Raw genomic sequence first — 27,331 nt, forward strand, 5'->3', positions numbered from 1 at the left:
TCTCAACTCTCTTGTCAGCAGAGTTAACAACTTCTGTTCCTCTTTGCAGGGACTAATGGGCAACTATTGCAAGAACCATTTTCTGGCACAAGTTGTTCTTTGTGGAATTGCTTTTGAATTCTCATTACTTGTTTAAACTCTCTTCCAGAGATCCTCTGATATGAACAGTGCAGTGAAAAGGCAGATCAATCTTTTTGGGTAGGAAGAAATGTGAAATTCTGGATTTTCTTGAGTTATTCCCTGCTGACCAAGTTGATTCATTTTCTGTTTCTATGAAACAATCATCCTCTTGCTGTGATACCCATTAAGCTCGTCAGTGATAGCTTGAAATCCTGCTAACTTTTTAAAGGAGGACAGGAATGGAGTATCTGGCTTTGGGAATGTGTTCAGTATCAGTGTCCTCAGGGAAGTCAGCAGTTAGCTGGGACAGCTTTTGGGGATACTTCACAGCTCTGCTGTTGGCTCCATTCAGAAGATGATGCTTTAACCTAGTTATGAATTCTTTTTTTACTCACTTTTGCTAGTGTGTTTGCAAATAACGTTTCTGCCTCCGTTGCTCTTAGTATTCCCAGAGATAAAGCTTTGTGGCTTCAGGTGGTTTTCTGCTTGTGTAGCAGCCAAGGTTGATGGCATCGAGCCTGTTTTGTGGCAAGCCTTTCATTTAGGCCTGATGGTTTCCAGTGTGACTTTGGCAAAGACATCACCTGCCTTCTGCAGAGCTGGCCCAGTGTTCAAGGTCACACGACACCTATTGGCTCACCTGGCTGCAAGTAGCTGGCAGGGGGAAATGCAACTGGCACCTTGTGAGAACTGATATATTTGGAAGGCTGGTAGAGAGGAAGAGTGAAAAAAGGCTCTGAATTAGGTTTTTTTTCCGATTGGGAAGACATAGATCTTGGAAGTGTGTGTGCTCCTGTTTGGATGGCTTATGACAGTTGCTAAAGATAAACCTGCTGTTTCTCAATGTTTTCTGACTGTAGTTAGATATTTAAAATAGCTTTTTTCCCCCTGAAATATTTGTTTCTTGTATCCTGTTCTGTTGTTTTCAATGGTGGAGTGTCTAGGTCAGAGTATCAGAGAATGGGACCTCAAGGATCACCTGGTTCAGTCTTTCATGACAAAAGCCTGGTCTGGACAAGACATTCCAGCACTGTGTCCAGCTGAACCTTCAAAGTGTCCAGTGTTGGAGGAAAGTTTGGAGGACACAAAGTAGAGCCTTAACTTTGCTGTAGAGTCAGACAATCTTTTAGGTTTTCATGCTGTATATTGGTTAAGTACTTGCCAGAAGTGACTTTCATGGACAGTCTCTAGTCCCATGTGATGTTCGTGGTTATGTGTCAGACACATCTGGTAATACATAGTGTTAAAAGAACTGCATTTCTGTGTCTGAGGTTGTAAGGCTGCAAAATAAATTTTGATGGTTCAGAACTGAGTCATTAGAAGGACAGTTACCAAAGTTTTAGCATCTATATCAGTCCATGGTTTCTGTCAGGGAGAATGGGATGCTTTTAAGTTGGGATTCACATCTGGTGGGACAAAATCACTACATGAAATTTGATGGTGTCTGACAAGAATCTCATCATAGGTTAGAGGAGACCTCTAGGATCATCAAGTCCAACCGTTAACCTGTCACTGCTGGAACCCCAAACCCTAAACCAGATCCAGCCAGATCCAGACACCTCTAAAACAATTCCAGGGATGGTGACTGCACCACCAACCTGGGCAATATTCCAGTGCCTGAACACCCTAACAGGGAAAAAAATTTTCCTAACATGTACTCTGAATCTCCCAATCTTGCTGACAGCCTCAAATCTATGTGGGTTTTCGAAGTTTTAAGGAACTGTCTCTCACTAGGTTGCTTCTTACCATTTTCTGTGCTTGGTAATTTGGAATTGTTGGGTTTGTAAATGCTGTTCCCTGCATTTTCCCCTCTTGCTGTGCAAGGGGAGTGTAAGGAACTTAAGTGAAACTAGAAGGAAATAACTACCTTTTCCTCCTCCACACACTGCTGTGTTTGTCAGAGGCAGCTCGAGGGCTCAGGTTGTCCTGCTGTTGTGGAAGAGCTGCAGTTCTCTTCTGTCTGAACAATAAGCTTTGTATCTGTTTGTACAGTAATGAACTGCTTTTGTTTCCTTCAGGAATGTGCTTTGCTGTCTGGAGCGTTTCCATTTACAGACAACCCTTGCCAAATTAATTTTATTTAATTATCTCCCAGGGCTAAGCTTGAATACATTTTGTGTTAAATTCACCGTTTCTCCCTCTTCTGAACGAAATGGACTTAATATCCTTGTTAAAATCTGATTAAAACTAAAATTGAGTTTTTTGAAGTCTGATTATCCCATGAAATGGAATTTTTAAACCTAATTATGAATGGATTTGCATACATTCTTAGTGCCATTGAAAAGAAAGTTGAAATAAATTTATTAATGAAATCTTCTGCTGTCTCTTTGGGCCGTGGCGACTGCTGGAGAGTGAGAGAGGAGGAAGGAAGGCGAGAATGAAACTCTCCCTCTCTTGAAATATACCCTCTCCCCCTCCAAATTAATTCCAGAGCTGTTTTGACCCTGTCTCATTTTTATTCCTCTCTGCCACACAGCCCAATTTAGGTAATTGAGGGCCTTTCAGAGGGTAACTACACAGTTCAGCTGGTTTCATGTATTTAAAGCCTTTGTGCTTTCTGAAGGGAGGATGTGGGAAGGTTCTTCCCATCTTTCCTGATACCAAATCAATAGGCAGCTCTCATTTCTCCTTGCTCAGGAGCTGTATGTTGGAGCATTTATTTTAAACCTGATGAAAAATGGACAGTTTCACAGACTGTGGTGAATGTGCACATGGGATTTGTGATTGTTTATGTAGTTCCCTGGGTTTGAAGCAAAGAGTTTCTTTGTAGGATATATTTGAGTCTCTCTCTACAGGAATTGTGCTCATCCCTCCAGGATTTTCAAAGTCCTCTATGGGAAAAGGAGTGCCAGAGGAGGTTGTGTCTGCTTGTCTGACTTTGGCTCTTTGAAGCAGGTGCAGAGGAGCCTGTGCAGAGAGGTCTTGGTTTCACATGAAGGCTCATACTTGTTGAACCTTTCTGTATGATTTTTGCATTGATTGTAGAGTTCATCTCCTTAATGAAAGGTGCAACTTAAATATGTGACTTTTTTTTGTTTCATTGGTCAGTCACCCTCTTACCCAGGGTTACAAAAAACTCTGCACACATAAGCATCGGTCACAAAATATTTAAGAGTGTCTTCTCTCTGTCATATTCCATGTGCAGATTTTTTTCCTTATAAAAATACAGTAAATGTGGTAGAAAAAAAGGTGTTTTAGCAATTCAGAAGTTCTGGTCTTGATACAAGACTCTGCAAATGCTTCTGGAACACTTGGCCACATGCTGAGCATTTACTCTGTGCAAAGTTACTTTCAAGCAGAGAGACTTGTTTTCCATATGCCTTTGTGCTTTCATTTTAATCCTGTCTTTGCACAGGTTAAGTACGAAACATGCTGGTGGTATCAAGTCCTACAAGAAATGAGGAATTCTGGCATTGTTTCTCTGGGATGCTTCTGAAGTGGGGAGGTATATGAGGGAAGCTGTGGCTCAGCAAAGGAAGGAGAGTTGAGCTGAGATTGCAAAATGCTTTTAGTTGGCATATGCTCAGGTTATAAACCAGAATGGTTGAAGTAAATAAAAAATTTCCTTGGTAATGTAACAGGAAACTTGGGAATTCAGACAAGCTTCAGAGGAAAGACACTGACTGAGGTAGGTCTGCACCAGGGACTTAAAGTTAGTTTGTGGTTTAAGAGCTGTGGCTTTCACTTGTGAGTGCTTGAAACTTTTGTCCACATAATAGTTGTTGTGTAAGTAGAACTTCCATTCACACTTAGGTTATAAAATGCTTTGCAGGTTCTTCCCAACCAAGCTGAAGTGGAATCTGAGGAGTTAGGAATATCTAATGCACCTTCCCTGAGTTACAGAACTGTAGTCACCCCAAGCAGTGAGCAGAGCAGTATCATAGCATGTTAAGGGGTTGGGATGGACCTTGGAGATGATCCAGTCCCATCCCCCTGCCCTGGGCAGGGACGCCTCCCACCAGAGCAGGTTGCTCAAGGCTTTAGCCAACCTGGCTGTGAACACTGCCAGGGTTGGGGCAGCCACAGCCTCCCTGGGCAACCTTCAGAATCTGGAAGCTGCTGTTCCTGGAGAACCTAGGAGGAGATCTCCAGGAGGGGACATGTGTTGAAGACTTTGAGATTATATTTAACTCTTTTATTGTTGTCTGGTTGGTTCTGTACCATCCATTCACCAAAGGAAAACTAACTGGGGTGGGTAGTCCTGTATGGTACAGTGGGATGAGGTAAGATCTTGAAGGTAAACGTGCATGCAAGGAAGGATGCAAAAGTGATGTGGAAAAGGGGTGTCTGTTTCTTTTGACAGGGAGAATAGGGACTCTATCTGGGAATACATTTCAAATTTTAGAAACTGTCTATCATCTAAATTTATTAGTGCCCCCCTAAGAGCTTCAGGCATTGAAGTGACCAAAGCTTGATGACAGCAGCAAGCCAAGATGGTGTCCAAGTGCTTGTGACACTAGTGCAGTCATTATCTTAATCCCAGTCACAGGAGCCTGTGGCAGAGACACAGGGAAGCCATAATTGCTTTTGGCTGCTCTGAAGCCCGTGCTGGATGCAGACAGCTGAGCTGAGCAAGGGTTTGAGAGAGGAGCTGGCAAAAGGAGAAGAGTAGTTGCTGAAATGCCACTGTTTACATCTTTAATGCAATTACACTAAAGCAGTTCCACTTTCTGTGAACAAGTCTTAAATTCTGCTTCTGTCTCCTTCTGCCATGAATTATTCATTACTTATGGATGATGGTGATTGGGGTTTGGCTTTCACAGGAAGGTTTATTATGCCCACTTAGCTCTGACTGCTTTGGCATGCTCCAAGACTCAGCTATTTTCCCAGCATTTGTTCTTAATGTTCATCATTCTTCTTGATGTTAAAACTTTTGGAGTCTGTAATTCAGCTCTAGTTTTGGGAGAGAGAGAGTCTGAGGGGGTGGAGTGAGTTGGTTTTTTCCCCTTTCTTTTTCTGTGGGAAGCATAGGAAAAACTTTTTATTTAAATCTGTGCTAATTGCTAAGTCTGAGGGCAACTGTTATATTGTCACTGTGTGTCAAAGGACTTGCATGAGAGACACTTTTTGTGTGGCTTGGCAGTTTTGGATGTTAAGGAAGTAAAGCAGAATTTCCAAATGAGGTGGGATTGATGTGCTCTGCCCTTGAGGGAGAGTGGTTGAGGGCTGGTGAGCCTGGGATTTGGTAGTCTCTCTGTGACTCAGGGTGCCAGCACCTCTGTAGCAACAGTGGCACTCTTTGGGTTCTTCTGTTCTGACAACTGGTTTGTACTGGGACTTGCAGCATTCAGGTCTTGGTGTGTCTCATGTTAGTAGATGCCTAGAGCTGATGTGCTAATGGGTTCCCATAGAACTTTGGGTTTGAAATGTTATTTGTCCTTCACTTTGAATATGAAATTTTTAGAAACTTCCCCCCCAAAAAAGTAAAAAAAAAATCTGAGGGAGAATTACTGCATTTGTTTTAAGTTCTGAAAGCTTTTTTTAGCTAAACAGTTCAAAGAGTGCATCTCACTAATCAGAGGAATATTTCGGTGTCCCCAGGGTGGTCACAGTGTTTTAATTGGAACTCAGGCTGCTTTGAAGTCCGTTCTAATCCTCCCTGAGCTGGGGGAGAGGGTTGGAAGACAGCACTGTAAATCTGAAATGGCTTTGGTTTATTTACGTGTGTCTGGGGACGTGTGGAATTCGTTTTCCTGGAGTGAAGCTCGTGGACAGCTGAGTGAGGAATGTGCCTCGTTAGTGGGGAGGGTTGTGCATGGTGAGCTCACCTGCTCCTGGATTTGTTGAAACCACAAATGGAGCAACAGGCTCTGAATGGGAAATGAACTCAGTGGGAAGTGATGTAGTAACTAAATGTGAGGCTAGGCTAAGAAAATGCTAGGATTGAAACTCATGTTTGAGGATTAACTAATTAGTGTGGCACTCAGAAATGGTGTTGCATACTGATACCAACTGCCTTAGGAGTTAAGAAGCAAAAGATTTAGGGTCCAGCTCTTATGGCTGATAGCTTCAATCATCCTTTAAATCAGTGTGAGGTTACATTTCCTTACACTGGAGTTGAATTACAGAGTTTTTGGGTGTCCCTGGTCAGATTGCTTAGTCTTTGTGCCTCAGTTTCTAAAGTTCAGGCCCCGCTTTGGTCTGGTTTCTAGAGAAATCAACTCTTTCTCCAGATGTATTATGCACTTGATGATCTACCACAAAAGGAGCCTCAGTGGCAGCTGATGCTTTTGTGCCATCTCAGTACAAATGACCTGTAGGAATCTGTGGCCACTGACAGCATGAGCATTTTCCTTAGGCATTTTCTACTTTATTTGTTCCACTATTGATTTTCATGATAAATATAATCATTTATCAGCTGTGTGTTTTCTGTACTTGGATAAGGTTTTTAACCTCTCACTTTTGCTGAAACTTGCATGTTTTATGCTTTGCTTCTGGCAGAGGTGAGACATTTGCTGTGAAAAGCTTAGAAATAATCTTTGATTGCGTTTGGATAGTTTTTAATTAATCAAAGCAACAGGCTTAACCTCAATTTTCTGTCTGAAAGAATAACTTAGTATTCCAGCTGAACCCGCTTTTCATTCTTCTAAAATTGTTAGCATAAATTTACCTGTGACTGATGTTATTGGATTGATATTAAAAAAACCCAGTTAAAATAACTTTTACTGCAGCTTAAAGTAGCAGTTTAAAGTGGCTAATCCTGCTGTGAATGAAGAGGTGATTGTAATCAGAAGTAAATAAGAATAATATATAGGATGTCAAATCACTTCATATAAAGGTAGTTGAAAATATGGTCTAGACTCTCCCAAGGACCTGTAGGCAGCCATTAATAGTAGTGCTCTTGCTCAAGATTAGGGGCTTTGTGTTCCTGCTGGCTAATATTTTCAGCTGATAAGAGTCTTGGAAAACAATGTGATCTGATTGTAATCAGAAGTAAATAAGAATAATATATAGGATGTCAAATCACTTCATATAAAGGTAGTTGAAAATATGGTCTAGACTCTCCCAAGGACCTGTAGGCAGCCATTAATAGTAGTGCTCTTGCTCAAGATTAGGGGCTTTGTGTTCCTGCTGGCTAATATTTTCAGCTGATAAGAGTCTTGGAAAACAATGTGATCAATAAAGATGTTGAAAACAATACAAGGATTTAGGTACATTAATATTCTGCAGGGATTATCTTGGGCAGGTGTCAAAAGAACAAGACAATCCATTTGGTGTAATCTGTAGACCAGTCAAATGTCAGTCCCCAGCCTTGGTTACAGGGTGAGCAGTCCTGTCAGGCAGAGCCTGCTTATCTGCAAAAGTGATATCTGTGTGTTAGGAACTCCATGTGGGTGGAGGTTATGCTGAAAGGGCATGTTGCATACATGGGAATTGGGTTTTGGTTTAGTTTTTGGATCATTTTTGTGTCTTGTCCCCATGTCCCACTCCTCCTTTCTGGAGAGGAAGCTGATGGCATCCACTTCTAGGCTGGCCCAAGTGTCTTCAAATGTCTTGGAGGTGACCTTGCAGAATGGAACCAGCAGAGGTTCAGTCAGGTTCTGACAGGATTACTAATTCAGGCTCCTTATTTACAGAAAGGTTCATGCCTAATTTGAGAGCTAAGGAGTTAAATTGTTTATTTCAGATCCTTCTGTTGTAACCAGCCATCCCTGCTGCCCTCAGCTGGGTGAGGAGCGAGTCTCTGGACAAGTTTTATTCATGGACATGAAAGTTAGAAACAGGAGCTTCTGCCTGATCTTCTGGAAGTTTCACTTATTATCTTTATTTTTTGGCTGTCAAGATGCTTTCCCAGCTTTGTGTAATCCCAGTAATTGGCCTGGAATAGTTTTCAGGGTTTCTAAAGATCCTCTCTTGAATGACATCTCTTTGAAAGATAGTACATCTGTCTGTTCAGACTTTATTCCTGTTGAACAAATCCTTGTATTTCAGTCTGTAGTTTTCAGATATTGATTTTTTGTTTATTACTATTTACAACTATCCAAATGCTTTGCAGATCTTGGGATCCTAACCCACATGGTTAGAACAAATAATTGGTGTTCTGCTGTGATTCTGTCCTTTAGTTCAGTTTGATTTGCCCCTCACTCTCCCTTGGGAAGACTCTTGGCTTCCCTCTTCACACTGTCCTTTCTTCCCAACTCCAGATTGTCACAATGATTGTTCCAACTCCAGTGACAAGTGGAAACTATAGGAAAAACAACCCTACTTATGACTCCCTAAAATATTTATTTCATGGCATTATTTTTCCCTTTAGCTGTTTTTTTCCCCTCTTTCAAATTAAGTTCATGATTGGGAAAAAGACCTAAAATAGCTTTTGCTGTTCTGCAGTAAAATGAAACATTACATTATTAAATGTGTTTACATTTTGTGCTTGAAGTCTTAAGGGCAATAGGTACAAAATTGTATGCCACAATAATTTCCTTTCAACATCATCATTAATATATAATTACATTCACTAAATTGCAAATTGAGGAAAAAAACATTTGCTTCTCTAATTGTAAAGATTGTGCTGATATCTGTGTTAGTTTGAGAGCAGTAAGAGCCAGTTTTTGAAACTCCTTTTTGATCATTTCCAGCTTCACTACTTCTGTGCTGCTGCTGGTAAATACCTGAAAGGGCTTTAGAAGTTTATGTGGTTTTCTCTTTTTCATCTGTTCAATCTCTCATCTGTTGGTTGCTTTTTTTTTTTTTAAAGTGAAGCAAAAAGAGCTGTTGTCCACAGATGATCTTAGAGCCTTGAATAGTACTACAAGGCTAAGGCTTAGAATTTCAAACTGTCTGAATCAATCCTTACTTAAGGATCACCTTCCTTAATGCAGGACTTCTCTGCTTTTTAGTAAGAGATCACAGAATCATTAAAGTTGGAAAAGACTTCCAGTGTCAGTGAGTCCAACCTTTGAGCAGACAGCACCTTGGCAGCTAGACCATGGCACTAAGTGCCACGTCCAGTCGTTTCCTGAACACTTCCAGGGATGGTGACTCCACCACCTCCCTGGGCAGCCCCTTCCAGTGGGGCAGTGATGAGGTACAGCCAAACATAAAGAGTGGGACAAAGAATGCAATGCTGTGGGCAGTGCTGTCTGGCTTGGAGAAGAATGCTCTGCTCTTGTAGGAATGTTGCTGGAGACCAAGGATGTTCCTTGCATCCTTCCGGTGGTTTGACAGCATTTCACTGGTAAGAACCAGTGAAATGGATATAGGTTTGTTGTGCTTCCTTGATAACATGAAAAAGGAGGACCTTAAGAACTCTGTTTTCTTAGTCTGTATCTATGTTTTTCCATTCTGTTTCGTAGCTTTGCAGACACACTTCATGTTTCTTGAGTTGGATGTTGAATGCCTCATTGCTGCCTTGTAAAAGGTTTCACTTAATGCAAGTGAATTTAAGCCAAATGAAAATTCTTTTGTGATACAGCGAGTTTGAAGTATGTGGACTATGTCTCTGTTTTTGTGGTTTCTCCCATGGGATGAGGCACAGCAAGGCATGCTGTGAGAAGAAATTTATTTCTTCTGTATCATAATACCAAAACCCATTGTTTTTTGGGTTTGCCTAAGGAGACAGTCAAGACCAGGACATGGCCAAGTGTGCTTTGTTTGTTCTGAGAATGTCAAGCATAAATGAGAGTTTTAGAGTCATTGCATTTTTGTATTTTATTTTTGTTCCTTATTTATGCTACAAATCATTAGCTTTCATGCCCCAAAACCCAGAGAGTGGCAGCTGAGTGGAGAGCCAAGCATGTTTTGCTCTGGTTGTACCCAGTGGTCAGCCCTGTGCTGTAATGTGGGACAGCAGAGAAATTAAAGGACATTCCTCTGGGTTAGCAGCAGTACAAATGTAGCTTGTGTGGGGATGTAGTTGTCATTAAGAAGAGCTCAAGATAATTTATTCTCTTTTTCTAGTTAACTCTCTGTTTCCTTTCTTCCTTATGTATTTTTTTCTGCAGTAGTGCTTATTTTTTCTGTTTAAAGCATAGGTTGGATTTGACTCTTAGTGAAGTCCAAATCTTGGCACTACTAAAATGAATCCATGAGAGGTAGGATACAAAACCCAAAATGATGACATGATGGTGGATCTCCTGCAGCACAGACACTGGTTTGAGAGCCAGACTGACAGTGCCTGTGTCTCACCCTTGAGCCTCCTTACTGCTTTTCCTAGGGGCTGATGTTACCTGGCTCAGGGTGTAGCTCTGTTAGCTCGATGAGAACTTGAGGATATGGTTTGATGAGAAGACAGCTGAGCCAGTTAACAGCTTCTTGGTGAGAGGGGGAGTTCCAGCAAGCTGCTTCAGACCTCCAGTGGCAGCAAATGAACCAGGCACAGCCTGTGACTGCACTTCAGTGGCAGCAGGCAATCTGCTCTGCTCTGCTGCACACACCAAATTGCACCCAGAGAGGAGAAGCCTGGAAGTCTACAGTGATGGCAACACTCTCTGGGCTTGCTGTGTAAAAAATCTCAGTCATGTGCTCTGACACTTCTTCAATCAAACTAAAAAAATTAAGGCATTGGAATAAATTGCCCTGGGAGGTGATGGAATCACTGTGTCTGCAGGTCAGCAGGTGTCTGGATGTGGCACATGGGGATATGGTTTAGGGGTGGTTATGGTGGTGCTGGGGATGATGGTTGGACTAGATGATATTGAAGGTGTCTTCCACCTGGATGATTCTGTGAAAATTGTCTTTGTTTCACCAGGACCTCTCAAAACTCTAAATTACATGTCAAGTGATTCAGCTTACAATGACCTTCTGGGTGAAGACTGACAAAAAAAACCAAACCTGACTATTTTTATCTTCCAAATCAACAGATTTGGTACTACTGTGTGTCCCTTCCCTCTGCTAGAGGTCTATTCAAGCCTTTCACTTGTGAGGTTACATTCCACTGTGCACTGTGTGTGCTTACCAGGTTTCCATGATTTGTTCTGGCCTTGCTCTCAGAGCAGTGATTGGGATGAGAAAGAAGTTTGGACTGTTGAAATGTTTGCCAAATGATTTTTTTTTTTTCAAAAGTAAGATTAATTCTTGTTGAGCCCCTAAGTATGTCTTTAAAGTAGAAATGAAACTTGAAAGATCAGTTATTATGATGCCATATCATTAACACTGGGAGGAAAAAACCTTTCTTCATTAACCCCCCAAAATCTATTAACTGGAATCTAAGATAGTTTTGTTCCTTTTTTTTTCTCCCCTCTTCAAATTATGGCTTGATTGGATTAACTGCTAATTTTGCAGTTGCTTCAAAAGAGACATATCAATTGTCTTTAGAATTGTCAAGACACTTATAAGCACTTAAAATGTTTTCTTACAAATAAGTTGTTCTTCTGCTTCAAGTGGTTAATGGGGGCATTTGCTTTAGTAAAGAGCAGTTGGATTTGTTGATTCTCTCTGTACACAATTAAGAGGTTTCTTTGCTAAATGAAGGGAACCTCAGAGCTGAGATTGCTTATTGCTTTCACTTACACTTTCCTCCATTTCCTTTGCACATGAAATATTGAGCAGGCAGAAACACTCAGGTAATACTTCAGTTCTGGTTTTTGACAGCTCTTCGCACCTTCATTTGAATGACTAAAGGTATGTGATGGCTTTTCAAAACATTTTAATCAAAGTATTGCAAAACACTAAATGTGTCCTAATTGCCTGGAAACTATGAGAATTTCTTTTTGTGACCAGTGTGTGTAGGACATTCCAGACCGTATGGGTTAGTTAATGTTGGCAATGGAAAGGATGTGGGTCTGGAGACATGAACAAACAGGTGTGACTACCTGGACTGGAGCTCAAAGGGTTTTATGTTTTGTTTTTTTTTTTTGCAAGAGAAGTGCTGTTGTGAAACAACTCTCAGGACTTCCAGGCCTGGACACCAGATTTTCATGGCAATGTTTTCCAGGTGAAGGAGAGCTAAGGAATGTGCCCAGGGAGGTGCTGCATGTTTGGAGGGGAAGGGGGTATGAAGCAATTTGGAATTTCTTATACAAAGCTGGGATGAATATGACCAAATTAAACCCAAGGACTCTGTTCCTGTACCCTGGGAAGTCTCTATGTGCTGGTGTGATTAGTGTTATTTACTGAACTTTCTTGAAGGACAAGTCCTCCCAGGAACTGAGCTGCTTTTGGGCTTGGTGAAGCTTCACAAATAAGCAGGAGTGCTGTAAACCAGAGATAGAGGAGTTAAAGCAGTGATGGAGCTCAAATATACACAAAGGATGTTTGAGCCTCACTTCAAACATACGGGAGAAGACTATTACAGGCATTCCACAGCCTTTCTAATCATACAGAAATATTTAAAACAACTAAACTGCCTTTCCTGAAATCTTCTATTGTTGTCATGTTATCGTTCTGTGTTTATTCTTCAGCTGCTGTTGTTTTCCTGCCTGGGAAGAGGAGAATTTCAGAATCTTCTTCTGTTCCTTACATGTAATACAAAACCAGATAAGGAGCAAAATCAATATTTTATACCTTTAGGAGTTTGCCTTGAAAAAAACAAACCCCACAAAAATCCCTGGGAATTGTTTTTCAGTGCAGAGAAGGAAGCAGATGTGGCCTGATTCCCTTAACAAACACTTGGGTAAAGACTTCTGTCTCTGGTCTTTGTCAGTTAATTATGCTGAAGCGTAAAACCTAAAATACTGTGCCAAAAATCTGGTAATGTTCCATTTCAATTTCGTACGACTTAGCTGAGACAACCAAATCTGTCATTGTATATTCATACTGAATTAAAACTATCAAGAGAAATTCAACAGATGTCCAAACCCATGTAATTCCAAGTAATTTAGTATTAAGTGTGATATTAGTTTGGTAGTTTGAATCAAATTTAATTAAAGAAAAAAAGCAGAGAAGAGCTCAGACCTTCAAACACAGTTGACAAAGTGCCTGTTTTTCTCTTTACTTTTACTTTTGTCTTGTACTTCCATAGTTAAAATTTCATGTTGGCTCTCTAGCTACAATCAAACCTCTTCCTTTGCTGTGCATTTTGAAGCATTTTATAGCAGCAATAAGAAGTTGACATTCTAATAAATTATAAATTAAAACTTTTCTTCTTTAACATTTTCAGCTTCTTTACTGAGTTTTGGTTTAATGTTACCTCAACAGCTAATTCTTGATGTGTAACTCATAATTTGTACTGAAATGGTAATAGGTTCTTAACTAAGAACATCTTTCCAGCAAATCCTGTGGAGTGGCAGTTGTGTGGGTTTTAAAAAAAGAGGCATAAAAATAGCATAAAGCATCTTCGGTGTTAAAAGTTTGGGAAGTTTGCCAGTGGGGTTTGAAAGTCATTGAACCACTTGGTTGGATAGCCCATTAAGTTAATTTTTCACTTCATTTGACCAATTTTAGGTTTTTATCATTCTTAAATTGCTCCTTTTCAAATTATCTGCACTTGAAAGAGAGGCAAAGAGCTTTGGTTAACAGCAGCTTTGTCCCTCTCCAGCCTTACTGTGCTGTCAGCTCTGCTGGACTCGCTAGTTTAGGGCAAAAAAAATCTTGTTTCCAAATTAGGGTTAAGTTTTCCTGTTTGGTTTTTAATTTATATTGCTGCTTGAATGTTATTGCAGAAGGAAAGGAGGCCTCAGGATGGGCTGGGGAATGGAAGGAGAATGTTCTAGGTTTTGGCTCCTTGTGTGTCACCCAGGAGAAGGGAACTGAAGTTCATCTGCCTCCTGCATTTCGGAAACCACTTTGTTCTTCACATTATCTTAATAACCACAAAGCACATGAATCAGTTTTAATAACACACAGCTCTGAATCATACCATTCCCTGTGTCCCTTTCCAGGCTTCAAACTTCCCTCAAGGAAGAGGTGATTCCAGTAGTGTCAGGGAGCTGTGTGGTCATACAGATGCTTCTTAGTTTTCTAATACTGATTTGGATATCAATTACTCCATGGAGAATGGACAGAGCTTAGGATAAATTGTACACATCAGACAGGGCTCTCAAGGCCAGAACATGTCACTGTGTGTTGGGGTGCTGACAGATTTCTCTCTGTGTTTTCAGGAGCTCCTGAAAACAGAGGGCTGGGTCCGGGCTGGTGTTTGCAGTGCTTTGGGACTTCACCAGTTCTCTTCAAACTGAAAGCTCTGATTTCATTTTGTTGTGCAGGCAGTGTCATTCCTCTGCTTGGAACTGTGGAAACTTGGCTTTTGCCAAACTGTTGGTGATCAGGGTGGGATGTAGACCTCAAAAACAGGCTGTGAAACCTTCCTGTGAAGGTGTTTGACAGCAGAGTGCATGCAAGGGATGTCTTTGATCACCTAACATGATTTAGTGTTACTGCACATGAACTTCTCTTTAGAGGGAGTTAATACCCATTGACTTTATTTCCTATTCTGTATCTGTGCTGCTCCACTTAAAAAAAAAAAGGGATTTAATGCCAATAAAACATCCTCTAGAACTAAGTGTAAACCCAAAGCTGCCAATTGCTGGAACTGAGAGTGGAGGCTGATTGTTGGTGAATTGCCCAACAGATGAGGATGATTGTTTGTTATTGGAAGTGGGTCAGTGGATATCATTACTAGAAATCTGTGGCTTTTATTGTCCTGTTTCATTTTACTATTGGATTAATTTCAGTTTCCCATCTCAGTCCTAATACTTTATGGTTTGAATTTTGGAAAATATGGGGGAAAAAAATCAAGGCAAATATACTTTTTTGCACATTATAAAGAAATGTGTGAAATTATTTCATTGATCTAACACTGGTGGTGGGTGCTGGCACTCAGCATGGCCACAGATACTGATACTAACTATCCTTGTGACAAATTGCTATATTTGGGTGAATTATGAGAGGCTTAGAACTGCATTTTTCATAGCCTTGTTGACTTGGCATTACGTTGTACAGAGATTGTTCCTGTTGGAATTGGTGTGTCTGCTTACAGCTTCTTTTTGCCAGACACACCAAGTGTGCCCAGTCCATTTCTGTTAGTGTTTTCTGGGGTTTTTTTTTAGCTTGTGAAAGATGGTGAAGTGGAAAGGGAAACATAATTTGCAATTGTTTTTCCACATCAGCACTAATACGAAGTTGCCTTTAGCCTTACATTATCTCTAGGGTTTTCTAGTTAGAAACTACTGCAGAAAGAGAACATCTACTTCCTTAGCTCATGAAAAAAATCTGAGTCAGATCTATTTCCTGCAGGTAGAATCCATGTGGATATCCCGTTGTAACTTTATAGACTTCTCTTGTATGTTTTCCATTGTTGTTTTTTCCCCTTTGGAGATGTGATGGAGGATACAAACCCAACTGTGTTGCACTCTCTGCCATAGGTTATCATGTAGTTCTCCAGATATATATACACCACTAAAAAGAACCTGAGTCCTCCCAGCTTGGAAAACAAAGTTAGAGCAGTGTTAGCTTTGAGCATTTCAGAGCTGAGATTCCCAGAAACCATCACTGTGCTCTGTTGCTCCTGGGTGATGTGGAGATGTGGCTTGTGTCAGACTGGGTCGGATTAGTTCTCCAGTGCTCTGCTGCCCAGCCCTTAGGTAGCCCTCAGTACAGAGGTGAGGAACTGCTCAAGTTACAGATCCTCTTGGGCTCAGCTGCAGGAGTTTGAAGTGTGAGTCAGTGCTGCAACACCTTTGAAAACCCAAGTGTGTGTTGGCCTAAAATTCTGCTACCACAATTTGAATTTTAGGTGTTTTAGCCAAGCCACCTCCAGGTTGTGTCTTGGTTTCGTCTCATAGTTTCCTTGCCCATTGATTGTGATGTCTTTGAAGAAGTATTTCATTCTGTTCTGAGTTTTCTGCTGCAATGTGTCTTTGTTGTCTGATGGGAGAACATGCCCATCTGTTTTATTATGTATCAACTGCTAAGGTTTGGATGTAACACAAGTGGTATTAGAGGCTGCAGCATTTTCTGCTGAGGACAGCTACGAGTGTGCAATTTTGGAAGTGAAATGCAGGAACCTTTCAAGCAGGATTGCCAAAATTGAATCCTATCTGCATCGACTCAATGTTTAACTAATTTTCACTTGACTGGAAGTGACAAATGATTAAAGAGAAAAAGTGATGCCTTTTTTGTATGTGAATAGTTGGCTGAAAGGTGTTATCATCAGAGAAATGGCTCCTTTAGTGCTAGATTCAGTCAGAATCCCAATGGCCCTGGGAAATTGCCTTGGCTGCTTTTGGTGAGACATGTTTTATGGGTATGAATGGGACATAGGTTTTCAGCCAATGAAGTGAAAGTTCAAAGTGTTTCTTTTGTTTTAATTGTGTAGGACACCTGATGATCTCTCTGGGCAAATTGTGGCCCTGCAGCAAAGGGAGCTTGCACTGAAAGAGCAGAACTCCACCTTCATGAACAGGTGAGTGATCCCAGCAGGGGATGCTGGTAGCAGGACTCTGCCATGTTAAAGCACTTAGAAAGGAAACAAGGACTGAAAACTGAGAGAACAGCTTTGCTTGCTGTTGCATGGAGCCTTCTATGCTGTCTTCTGTTCTTTCCCATGTTGATGAAGAGCTTTTTGCTTACTGAAATCCTTGCAGGAAGAAAAACATGAAGAACTGTGGGTTGGATGCAGTGAAGAGTTTATCCAGCTTTATTTTATGAGCTGAAGTGTTTGCAAGGGGAAGTGAGTTGCCTTCCCAGATTGTTTCATTTGGAAAGGGAATGTCACAACAAAATATGCAAAGTAGTCATCTGGATATGGGAAAGGAGTAAGGCTCTGAGGGCTGTGATTTGACTACTGAAAGGACCAGTTTGTAGAGATGGTGGTGGAAAAGGATGTTTGCAGTTTTGATGGCAAAGTACTGCAAGGATTTGGGAGGAGCAGACTGGGGAGTGAGCTATGTGTTTGAGATGAGAGGGTGTGTAAGCCCTTGCCCTGGTGTGAGAGTGAATACCTGATGGGGAAATGAATTTCTCTGCCAGAGCTTAACTTTGCAGCCTGCAGTGGTTCCACAGCCTGTCTAACATGGTTCCACAGTGTCCCAGAAAGTGCTTCTCACCCTCAGTGCACAAACCCTTGCTTCCCTTACATCAGGAACCCTCTGTCTCTACTTAAAGCAATCCCTCTGCCTTTCAGAAAGGCTCTGGACTGTTTGCATTGCAGGGTGGTACTGCCTTGTCTGAGCAACAGGAGTGTGGAGAATTTCAGCCTTTGGTGTAAACCTGTTGAGTGCAAAGCAATCAGATCCTGTGTGATTGAGCACTGGATGAGCACTCTTAGCCTGACGTGGGCTGCGGTGGCTAATGTCTCTCCTGAGGTATGTGGTACATTTTGGTTTAAGAGATGATCGTGATTCGGGCTCAGCAGGATTCAAGCTGAGTCTTGAAAGCTTTGTGTGTGCTGCTGCTGTTAATGAAACTGTTTAGTCAGTTGTAAAATGGTTACCTAAGTGTAAATTCCCAGGAGTGAAACAGCAAAATTCTTTTGTGGGTTTTGCTGAGAAGCTTACAGGGAGGGGAGAAAAAAAAATATCACCATTATAAAAAAGGCATTTTGTATATTAAAAATAAACCAAGCAAATGCTCAAACCTACAACTGATTAAATGATCCAATGAAAGAATGATGGTAGTGTTTGGGTTACTGATTTGGGTTGGGTTTTTTTAGGCTGCTTCTCACAGCCTCTCAGAGAAGTGTTTGCTCTAAATTTATTAATGGCCAAGGGGAATCATCTGTTGAAAAAGCAGCTTCTTGGTAGTGCCTGTTCATCTAGATGTAATTGTGCCAATTTAGTTTAAAAATAAAAACATGATTGAAATTACTTTTTGATTTCAAGTTAAATGGGCTGTAAAGCTGCTTAAATTAAAATTCTGACATTTTCCTGATGCAATGCTCTGTGTCATTTCTGAAAGTGATAATTTCCACTTTCTTCTGCCGCAGACCTTAAAAGGTAGGCAATAAGGTACATTTTTAAAAACCTTTGGTTGCAGATGATTTGAAAGTTCCCAGGAGAAGGTTTGGAGTCTTTGGAAATAAAATGCTTTAAGGAAGCAAACTCAATTTTCTCCTCTCTCTGACTCTTTTCCAGGCTGAGCTGGTGGTCCTCTCTTTTATTTGTTTCCTGATTGTGTTCAGGATTGTCTGTGTGTTGCAGTAACTTAGTATGTGATCATGCCTCCCTCTAGTGATGGAGCCCAGCACTTAGTCAGCTTTCCTCTGGCTTTTTTCAGCTGCAAGTTCTTTTGCCCTTAGTTGATATATGTTGTCTTCAGTGCTGATAGTGCAATGTTTGATTTACAGATTTGGTGGTTATCTGTACATAGAGTAAATGTGCAGGACAGGCAGCAAAAAAGTTTTGCTTACTCCTAAAAGGCTTTGATTAGTTTTCTCTATTAAAATTAATGGTTTGGTAGATGCTTAAGGAAATATCATCAGAAATTGGTGTGTGAATTTATTTTTATGGCAATCACGTGGAGAATCACAGGTAATTTTGGCTTACCTGTTTCTGCATTGCAAAATCTTGTTCAATAGAGGAGGTTTGAGTGTGATGTTAAAAAGGATTATATGACCCTTCTCCCTAAATGGCTGATATTGAGTCTTTGGAGAGTGAATGAGAATGGTTGAGAATGAGTTGGATGAGAAGCTCCCCATGAGCTGCAGTGTGTGCTAGCAGCCCAGAAAGGCAATCAAATCCTGGGCTGGATCAAGTGGAGTGTGGGCAGCAGGTCGGTCAAAGGAGGTGATTCTTCCCCTCTGCTCTGCCCTTGTGAGACCCCAGCTGGAATACTGCACACAGTTCTGGTGTCTTCAACATAAGGAGGACATGGAACTGTTTGAGCTAGTCCAGAGGAGGCCACGAAGTTGCTAAGAGGTCTGGAGCATCTCCCCTATGAGGACAGGCTGAGGGAGTTGGGGCTGCTCAGTCTGGAGAAGAGAAGGTTGTGTGGAGACCTCAGAGCAACTTTTCTGTATCTACTGCAAGGGAGTCAGAGAGGGACTCTTTGTTAGGAGCTGCAGTGACAGGACAAGGGGTAATGGGTTCAGACTGAAGGAGGGAGAGTCTAGTTTGGATGTGAGAAAAAAGTTTTTTACTATAAGGGTGGTGAGACACTGTCCCAGGTTGCCCAGGGACGTGGTAGCTGCTCCGACCCTGGTGGTATTCAAGGCCAGGCTGGATAAGGCCTTGAGCAACCTGATCTAGTGAGAAGGTGTCCCTGCCCAGGGCAGGGGATTGGGACCAGATGATCTGTAAGGTCCATTCCAACCCCTAAACTCTATGATCCTATGAATGTATGTTTGGTCATCACTAAGCATTTAAACACAGGCAGAAGAGTTCCTGGAAGGAATTCTTGCAATTGGATTATTCTTTCTTTCAGTCTTTACACTGCAATCATCTTGGGTTTTATTCCCAGTGGTGGTACCTTTCCCACACTGTTAGTGGCTGTGATAGACACTTGCCAGCTACTGTTTGTCTGACAGCCTGACATATAGTCTCCAGTTTCTTTTTGATAACAGGAGCTGCTCAGTGGCAAAGCAGGAGTTAATTGCTAATGTAGGGATATATGAGCATGGCTTGACTTCAGAAAACAAAGGAGTCATGGAAAAGGTATCACAGGGGAACAATTTGCCACGTAAAGTCCCATCCATTTCTGTAAAACTGGAGACAGATCTAGCTCAACTGCTTCTAGTGTCCCTCAGTTGATCTCGAATGGGGAGTTACGGTGTCTAAACACACTGCTAACAACCTTCTCCAAATGGCATATGGCTTCACTACACACAAAATTAATTTTATCTTATTCTCCCATTCTTGAGCTACTTTCCAGTTATTGCTGTGCATTTTTTTAGAGCTAGTGTTTGTGTTATTAAAAAGGCAATAGAGATCACCCCAGCACAAAGAGGCAACAGCATTACAAACCTGCCCTTGCACTGGTACTTGCCTGAGTGGGGATCTGCAGTGCAGTCCTGGGTTGTGTAGCTTGTGCAATCACCAGTGTCTTGAGGCCTCCCAGAGATCAAATGATGATGCATATCCTATTTGCTCTGTCGCTCACATTGGATGCTTTTAGACACAGAACCACAGGACTGAATTTCCTGAACAGCAGGTTTAAATCAATTTCTTTTAACAGTGATTGTTTATATGTTTGGTTGTGTAGACTCCCTCGGAGCTTGCTATTTTTGCTAGGGGAGAAAACCTTCCTGTGGTGCCAGGATGGGGAAAGAGGAGAGGGTCACTTTAGCACTGAACAGCAACTCTGTTCTCTTGGCAACTTCAGGATCTGTGAGTAATGCAGCTGAAAGTGCCATTAATCGTGCGTGATGGACTCTCTCTGCTGGTTTGGACTGTGTTGCTAGAAGTCATATAAATACAGTAAATTATACTTTCGGCCCGAGCAGCAGGAAGTATTGTGGAGCTTTGTAACTGCAGAGCAAAGATAACAATCCAAAGGTTCCAAAGCTCCAAAGAAGATTGCTCAGGGCCACTTTGATAGCACAAAGTGTACCTGCTTTGCTGTTTAGGAAAAGGTGATGAAAGGAAGGTGTTTAATTAGTGGGGCAGTTTAACCATGCAGCCACCATTAGTTAAAGCACATTTCCCCTCCCTGAGTGGGAATGCTGGAGGCATGGAAGGCTGAAATGTGCTTTTTCTGGAAGAGCTGATGGTTGTAGTTTGTGATATGGAAAGTCAGCCAAGTGCTTCATAAGCTTTTGTCTTATGGAAAAACGATGTAGTAGTTGCACTATTTTTTGAAAGTGAGAAAAACTGCATGTTTCTTTTGCCTGCTTCCTATCTGCATATTTGGAGTCTCTGGAGAGATTTCCTAAAGCAATCCTGGCAAAGCATTCTAGAACTTGAAATGCAGGGGGAAGCTGCCCTTCTCATCAGTGTTGTCCTCTGCAGTGGCTAATGTGAAGGAATGATGCTGCTTTCAGCTTGAGCTTTGCTTCGGTTCTGAAAGACACGCTGGGAAAATGGACTTCTTTGGTTGCTTGCCCTTCTCAAAGTCATCATTTCTACTTTTGCTTGTGTTGTCTAAGTATAATATTGACTTTGGACCATTGAGGTGTCTTGTGGAAAGGCAAATAAGATGAAAACACGCCGGTGAAGTTGGCTCCGAGCAGGATGAAGGGCACAAAAGAAACTGGAAGAGCAGTAAATCTTTGCTTCTGGTCTTGGGATCCTGGAGCTGATGGCTTATTCCCATCACCTAGTGTCAGAAACCCAGCCATGTGTTTTGACATATTGTTTCGTATGGGAAAAGGGATATGTAGAATGTGTTTGAAAATGTATATTCCTACTCCAGGTGCTGACAGAGTTCTGCTAAGAGACATGGTTGTTTACCACCTTTATTTGTATAAATCCTGTAAAACTGAGGTACCCAAACAACCTGCCATGTGTGTTGGTGCTTAAAAATTAAATAAAAACCAAAACCACTGAAGGTTGGGGAATGCAGGTTGCAAACTGAACAGAAAAGGCTTTGGAGCTGGGCAGCAGGGATTTTTTAATATGTTAAAAAAAACAATGACTGAGTGATGCTAAGCCCAAAACAGTCCATCTCCATAAGTGCTGTTAGCTCAGAGTGCTGTAAATCTATTGCCCATCTTCCCTTTCCCTTGGATGTCCCAAGGAGTGTCAGTCACAAAAATAAATAGAGCCTGTCAGACTTCTTCCCCTAATCTTTGGGAAAGTTGGACAGAAGTTTAATTACAGTGAAGTGTCTTTTATCTGACAGAGAGAGAAGTGCTAGCTTTTTAATAGGCTTTATGAGTTATTTTGTGATCAAAAGCAGTACTTAATGTCTAATATAGGACTAGGTAGGGATTTTTTTTTCCCTGCCTTTGTTCATCTATATGGCACATTGCACCTTGATTTATATGTGGAGGTGTCTGTGTACCTAATACCAGACAAATGTTTATTCACAGTGCTTCAGGGCAATATTAACTGCTGGCAGGTTCTGCATTCATTTACAGAGTGAGATGATGAAGAAATGACTGTAAGTATTGCTTTTTCTTTTCTCCAAAATTAATCTTTCCTGCATTTTATACCCAAAGGTACTTGATAATGTGCCATTAAGTGACCCATCTACATACTCAAATAGTCAGCTTCCAGAGCAACATCTGGTTATTCATGGCTCTTAATCGGGGAGATACAAAGCTTTTCTAACATCTTTTCTATCATAGAGTTAGCAGAAAATAGGAAGGCAAAGAATAATTTAGCCAAGACTTTGACTTATGTTTCCAATTCTAAAAACATGGGATTTTGCCCAGACCTTTGCTTTTCATGATTGTGCCATTTTTAGTCTGATTTCCTGAGGAAGTGAAGCTTATTACTGTGCTTTGTGTGTGTATGTAGATGAGATTGTCTGTGCCTACCCTACACTTTTGAACTTGCTAGTTGTGTTCTGTCAAGTTTAGCAGATGGTAAAGGTCTCAAAAATAATACATTCCAGCAAGTTTAAGGAAATTAGATCTCCATTTCCAAGAGAGACATCAGGAGGTCATGTCTTGGTAGTAGGGATGGGAACCCTTCAAGCAAACAGACCCTTGTGAGTGCCACATTATCAGTAAGGCTCCTTTGGAGACCAGACCTCCTTGGGCAGCCTTGAGCCTGGCACTGAGTGAGCACTGTTCTGCTACCCTGGAAGCATCCCAATCCATAATTTCTGCCATTCCATGGTCTCCAAAGGCTCCTGGCATGGGATAGCACCATGGTAATGTTGTTGATGTTGCTTTCATGCTTCTCCTGTTTCATATTATTTCAGCATGGGAAATAGAAGTCTACTTGAGTCAGGAGTTACCTTTGGAGAGAGAAATCCGTAGGAAACCAGACAGCTTTGGTTCTGGGGCTCATGGAATTCTCTCTTTCTGTTTAAAAGGAAATATATAAGAATGCCTAAAAAACAGCCTAGAGGGGACAGACACAGTGTGACAGACATAGCTCCATGATCTCAGCCTGGAGCTCTGTAGAAACTGTAGAGTCAAACCCAGTACAAACATTAGCACTTGGTTTCTTACCTCTTATTTGGCTGTGCTTCTGAGGGAGCATTCAAGGATAATCTGTGAAGTGCCTCTGTTTAGTGCTGCGATCATTTCTAATGATTATAAAAATTATGCAAGCTATTTAGCTCTGTTCTTATGAGGTTTTCTTGTCCCAGGATTGTGATTGACCCTGGGTGTTCCTACCAACACCCCTGATGTCTGTGCATCTCTGTTATTGGAATGAACAATAGTTTTCATTTGTTAGTGCTCATCTGGAGATGCTGATTCAGCATTCCCTTGGTAGCAATGTGCATTATTGACCAGAAAAATGGGTAAAAATAACCAGTTAATTTGATAGGAAGCACAGACTGTTCTTGATAGTGTGTTGTACAGCAGACTCTGTGCTTCAGCACGGAGCTGCACGGTGAAAGTTAGGGAAGGAGAAATCTGTCTCACATCTCCTCTGCACATGACTCACATCTGCACTGTAAATCTTCACTTCCATGAGATTAAAATTCCTAAAAATTCTGGATGGAATAGATCTATCTTAATACCAGCCTAAGAGTTCCCAGAAACTAGAAGGAATATTTAGACTTACTGAAGAAATTAGAAGTCAAAACTAATTACCTACTTTCATTATTTGTCTTCTTTCCTTCTTAGTGGAGGGATGCTATGATGGAATTAATGATGGACAGGAGGCTGATGGGCAAAGGAGGAGTGCCCCACATCCCTGTTATATTTGATGTGGATACAAAGGGAGGAATTGTAATCTCAGCTATGCAGGAAGCAGCAGTACAAAAATATTCTACTTTGAAACCAGTAGTATTATGTAAAACCATATATTCAGCCTGCTGCCAAGCCTTGTACAGAGCTCTGGGAATTGTAGTGCTCTAAGATTTCCAGTTCTTAGGGATTTGTCTTTTATTGCCTCTGCAGTGTGGCAGTATGCCTTGAAATGAGTTGGAAAGAGGAGAGCCTGTCACTTTGGTAATATCTCTAGAATCAGTCTTGAAGTCACAGGGATGGCTCTGTGGGTGAGGTGGGTGAATGTAGCCTGGGAAGTCTGGACTTAGTTTCTGGAGCAGCTTTGTTTGCGTGAGTTGTGCTGAGTCACTTCACACAGTGACCTGAGTTTCTCACACGCAGACCCAAAAGACTTCATGAATGAAAACATCTCTGCTCCATACACCCTGTCCAGTCTGCACCTCATTGCTTTTAAGGCAAATGAAACACATCAATTCCCCTCTCTCTCTCTACCTCTTAAGAGATTTTTATTCCCTTATCCCCCAAAAACATATAACACACATCTATTTCTTCCCATGTAGTATCCTAAAATCATAGTCCTGGCCCTGTCTCCTGCACTGCTTCACTTAAGTGTTTTAAGAGGAGTCATTAACAGTCAAACAGGGCAGTTTTGTCTCTTAATTTGTAATGCTGGAGCTGCACTGTATCTCTCCTCAGCAGTCATGGGAAGGCAGAGGAAAATTTGTGGCAGAATGTAGAATGAATTTTCTGTCTTTTCATACTCATTTACCCAAACACCTACTGTAGCTGCTGTAATAACAGCAGCATTGAAGACTATGGATTTTTCTAAAGTATTTTAGGGTCCTGTTTATATTGTTTATTTTGAGCAGATTGATGGGGACAGCCAGAATACACTGAGACATTTTACCAAGGTAAATGTGGATTCTGTAGGATTTTTTAACTGCTGTGTATTGGTGTCAGTTCAAATACTGCACAGACTGTGGTTATGTCTGAAAAATAGATTATCTGGCCTGGGATGTCTCAATCAGTTGATCATACCTGCATGTACACTTTGTTCAGCTCCATAACTAATCACTTCTTTAACAATTTCTCATCTGGATCACATCATCTCCACTGCCTGTCACCTTCAGCCTTCTGTTATTGGTATTTTCATTAGGTATTTTCATTTTAATGTTCCCTGTGACTGCTTGTGTGCACATGTGAGTGTGCAGAGCATGGTGTGATACAGTCGGTGGAGGAAATACTGCAAATATATCATTGTTGGGGGTGGGGGGAGAGCATTTTAAATTAGTTATAAATATTCTCCTGCTGTCAAAAGTTTTAGCATCTCTACAAAAGACATACTGCTTGGGAAGTTGAATAAAAAAGTAAGTTGCTTGTCTTTTATAGCTGTGTAAGGCAAAAAAAAAACTTGTCATAAACTGCAGTCAACCCCCTTCCCAAAAAGCAGCTTTCTCTTGCTGCTCTGAAAGTTAAATGACTAATGTGCATAATTTATTTGAGCATCTGTGCTAAAAACTTGCATACCAAGTTTCAGTTCAATGTGATCAACAATGGCGAAAATTAGGATTTCTCTTGGAAATGCTGACGGATGTGAACATGTGGAGGCTAAACCGGTGCCTGACAAACCTTCTTATTGTGCGATGCTAATGGTGAAACACAGTTTTTTTTCTGCTGTAATTGCATTTCCCCCCAAGGGGTGCTTTGGCTGCTTAATTTTCTCCTTTTCAAATTTGGTGGTTTTAGCTGCACTTCATATTTGGATTCCTGCTTTTTCTGGAGTCTGCATAAAACCTCCTGAGTTGTCTTGTGATATTTCTAAGCCTAAGATACCCTGAGCTGCCCTGGTGAGCGAGGGGAGCAGCAGCATCCTGGGATGGGGCTGGTGCTTTGCAGTAGCGAGCTCAGAACAGGAGATGGTGCCGGCAGCCTTGGCAGCTGCTCTGCCTTCCCTCCCCTCCTCCTCCACCTTCCCTGCCTTGCACAGCCAGGGTGCTGTCACCAGGATTATACATTCTGGAGTCAATTAGCTAAAAAATGTTACAAGTGAAAGGAGAGAAAGAAGAAGCTGTAGAACATCTTGATGTGAATATGTCTGTCTCAGAAACTCTTCCTTTGGAGAGCTTGGATCATAGAATCACAGAATGGTTTGGGTTTGAGAGGGACCTTAAAGACCATCTAATTGCAACCCCCTGCCATGGGCAGGGAACACCTTCCACTAGGCCAGGTTGCTCCAAGCCCCATCCAACCTGGTCTTGAACACCTCCAGGGATGGAGCATCCATAACCTCTCTGGGCAGCCTGTTCCAGTGCTTTACCACCCTCGATTAAAGAATTCTTTCCTGTCATCTGCTCTAACCCTGTCCTCTGTCAGTTTTAAATCATTGTCCCTTGTCCTGTCACTGTCTGCCTGTATAAAACTTCACTCTCCCTCCTGTTCTTAAACCCCCTTAAGGCACTGAAGGGGGCTCTAAGGTCTCCCTGGAGCCTTCTCTTCTCCAGGCTGTACAAGCTCAGCTACCTCTGCCTGTGTTCGTAGAAGAGATGCTCCAGCCCTGGTGACTCCTTCATGGCCCAGCTGTAGCCTTTTACTACAGCTCTGGTGCAAATTTCAGTGAAGCATCAGACACTTTTGAGGCATCTGGTTGAGGAAGGAGAATTTTGTTTGGAGGAGTCAAGCAGAGGGAAACAAGGCAAGGTCTTCTTAGGAAATTAGGTTGATAACTAAGGTCTTCTCTTAAACACTGGAAAGATCCTGAGGGTGTGTTTATGCCATGCCAGTCCTCCTTTCTCCATCTTTGTCCAAAAGATTTCTTGTTGAAGGACATATATTGAAATGGTTTTTCCTTTAGCCATATGAGAAAAACTGTGGTAGGATGTGGCATTCCAAGGGCTTGTTGGGGATGGATGTGGTCAGAGGGAAGGTTTGGGCATGATGCTCTGTTAGAGGTCAGAACAGTGTTCCAGCAAAATGTCATTTCCTTTGTCATATTTTATGTATAGCCTGTTTTTACATATTTTTAATATTTAAAACAATGTTCATATTCATAAGTTTTCAAATATGTTCTCACTGTTAAGAGATGGAAATCAGTTTTTAAAAAAACCCCACCAAAAAATCCCAACAAAACCCCCACAACAACCCCCCCCAAGCTTTCCTTTTATTCAAGTAAGAACAATCAAATTCTTATGAGTGGAATAACTACTGAAGAGGCTTTCTGTTTCTCAGCCAGGGAAAGCTTTTGAAATATTTATGGAAATAAACCAAAACGTGTCCCTTTCTGACTGTACAAATAAGGGATTATTAGATCTAGCCTATGGCAGTTGCAGTACACAGACTCCAAAGCATCTACCACCAATAAGAGAAAACTGGGAGATTTTTATGAGACTCTTCTGGCGAAGCAGTAGGTACCCATGGGTTATCCCAGTGAGAAAATCCCCTTGTACCTTGCACTGGAGGTAGAAATTGTTACTGAGACAATGGATTGAGTCTTGGAAACCACATGTATCATTTATGTTGGTGCATCTTTATCTGCTTCAAAAAGCAGGACTGAAGTCACTCCATAGCCCTTTCTGCTGCAGCTGGGAGTGTAGAGCAGTGCAGCTTCCATCC

General features: G+C 41.5%; 1 protein-coding gene across 1 annotated transcript in view; it reads left to right on the forward strand.

Moving 5' to 3' along the window:
- MAD1L1 (MAD1 mitotic arrest deficient-like 1 (yeast)) overlaps positions 1 to 27,331 on the forward strand; it is a 368,873-nt gene that overhangs the window by 21,020 nt on the left and 320,522 nt on the right. Inside the window, exon 9 of the mRNA XM_009082378.1 lies at positions 16,313 to 16,399. Coding sequence (XP_009080626.1) covers positions 16,313 to 16,399 — 87 coding nt within the window. The remainder of the gene's footprint in view (positions 1 to 16,312; positions 16,400 to 27,331) is intronic.

The sequence above is a fragment of the Acanthisitta chloris genome, unplaced genomic scaffold, assembly GCF_000695815.1.
Source record: "Acanthisitta chloris isolate BGI_N310 unplaced genomic scaffold, ASM69581v1 scaffold2299, whole genome shotgun sequence".
Classification (NCBI taxonomy): domain Eukaryota; kingdom Metazoa; phylum Chordata; class Aves; order Passeriformes; family Acanthisittidae; genus Acanthisitta; species Acanthisitta chloris.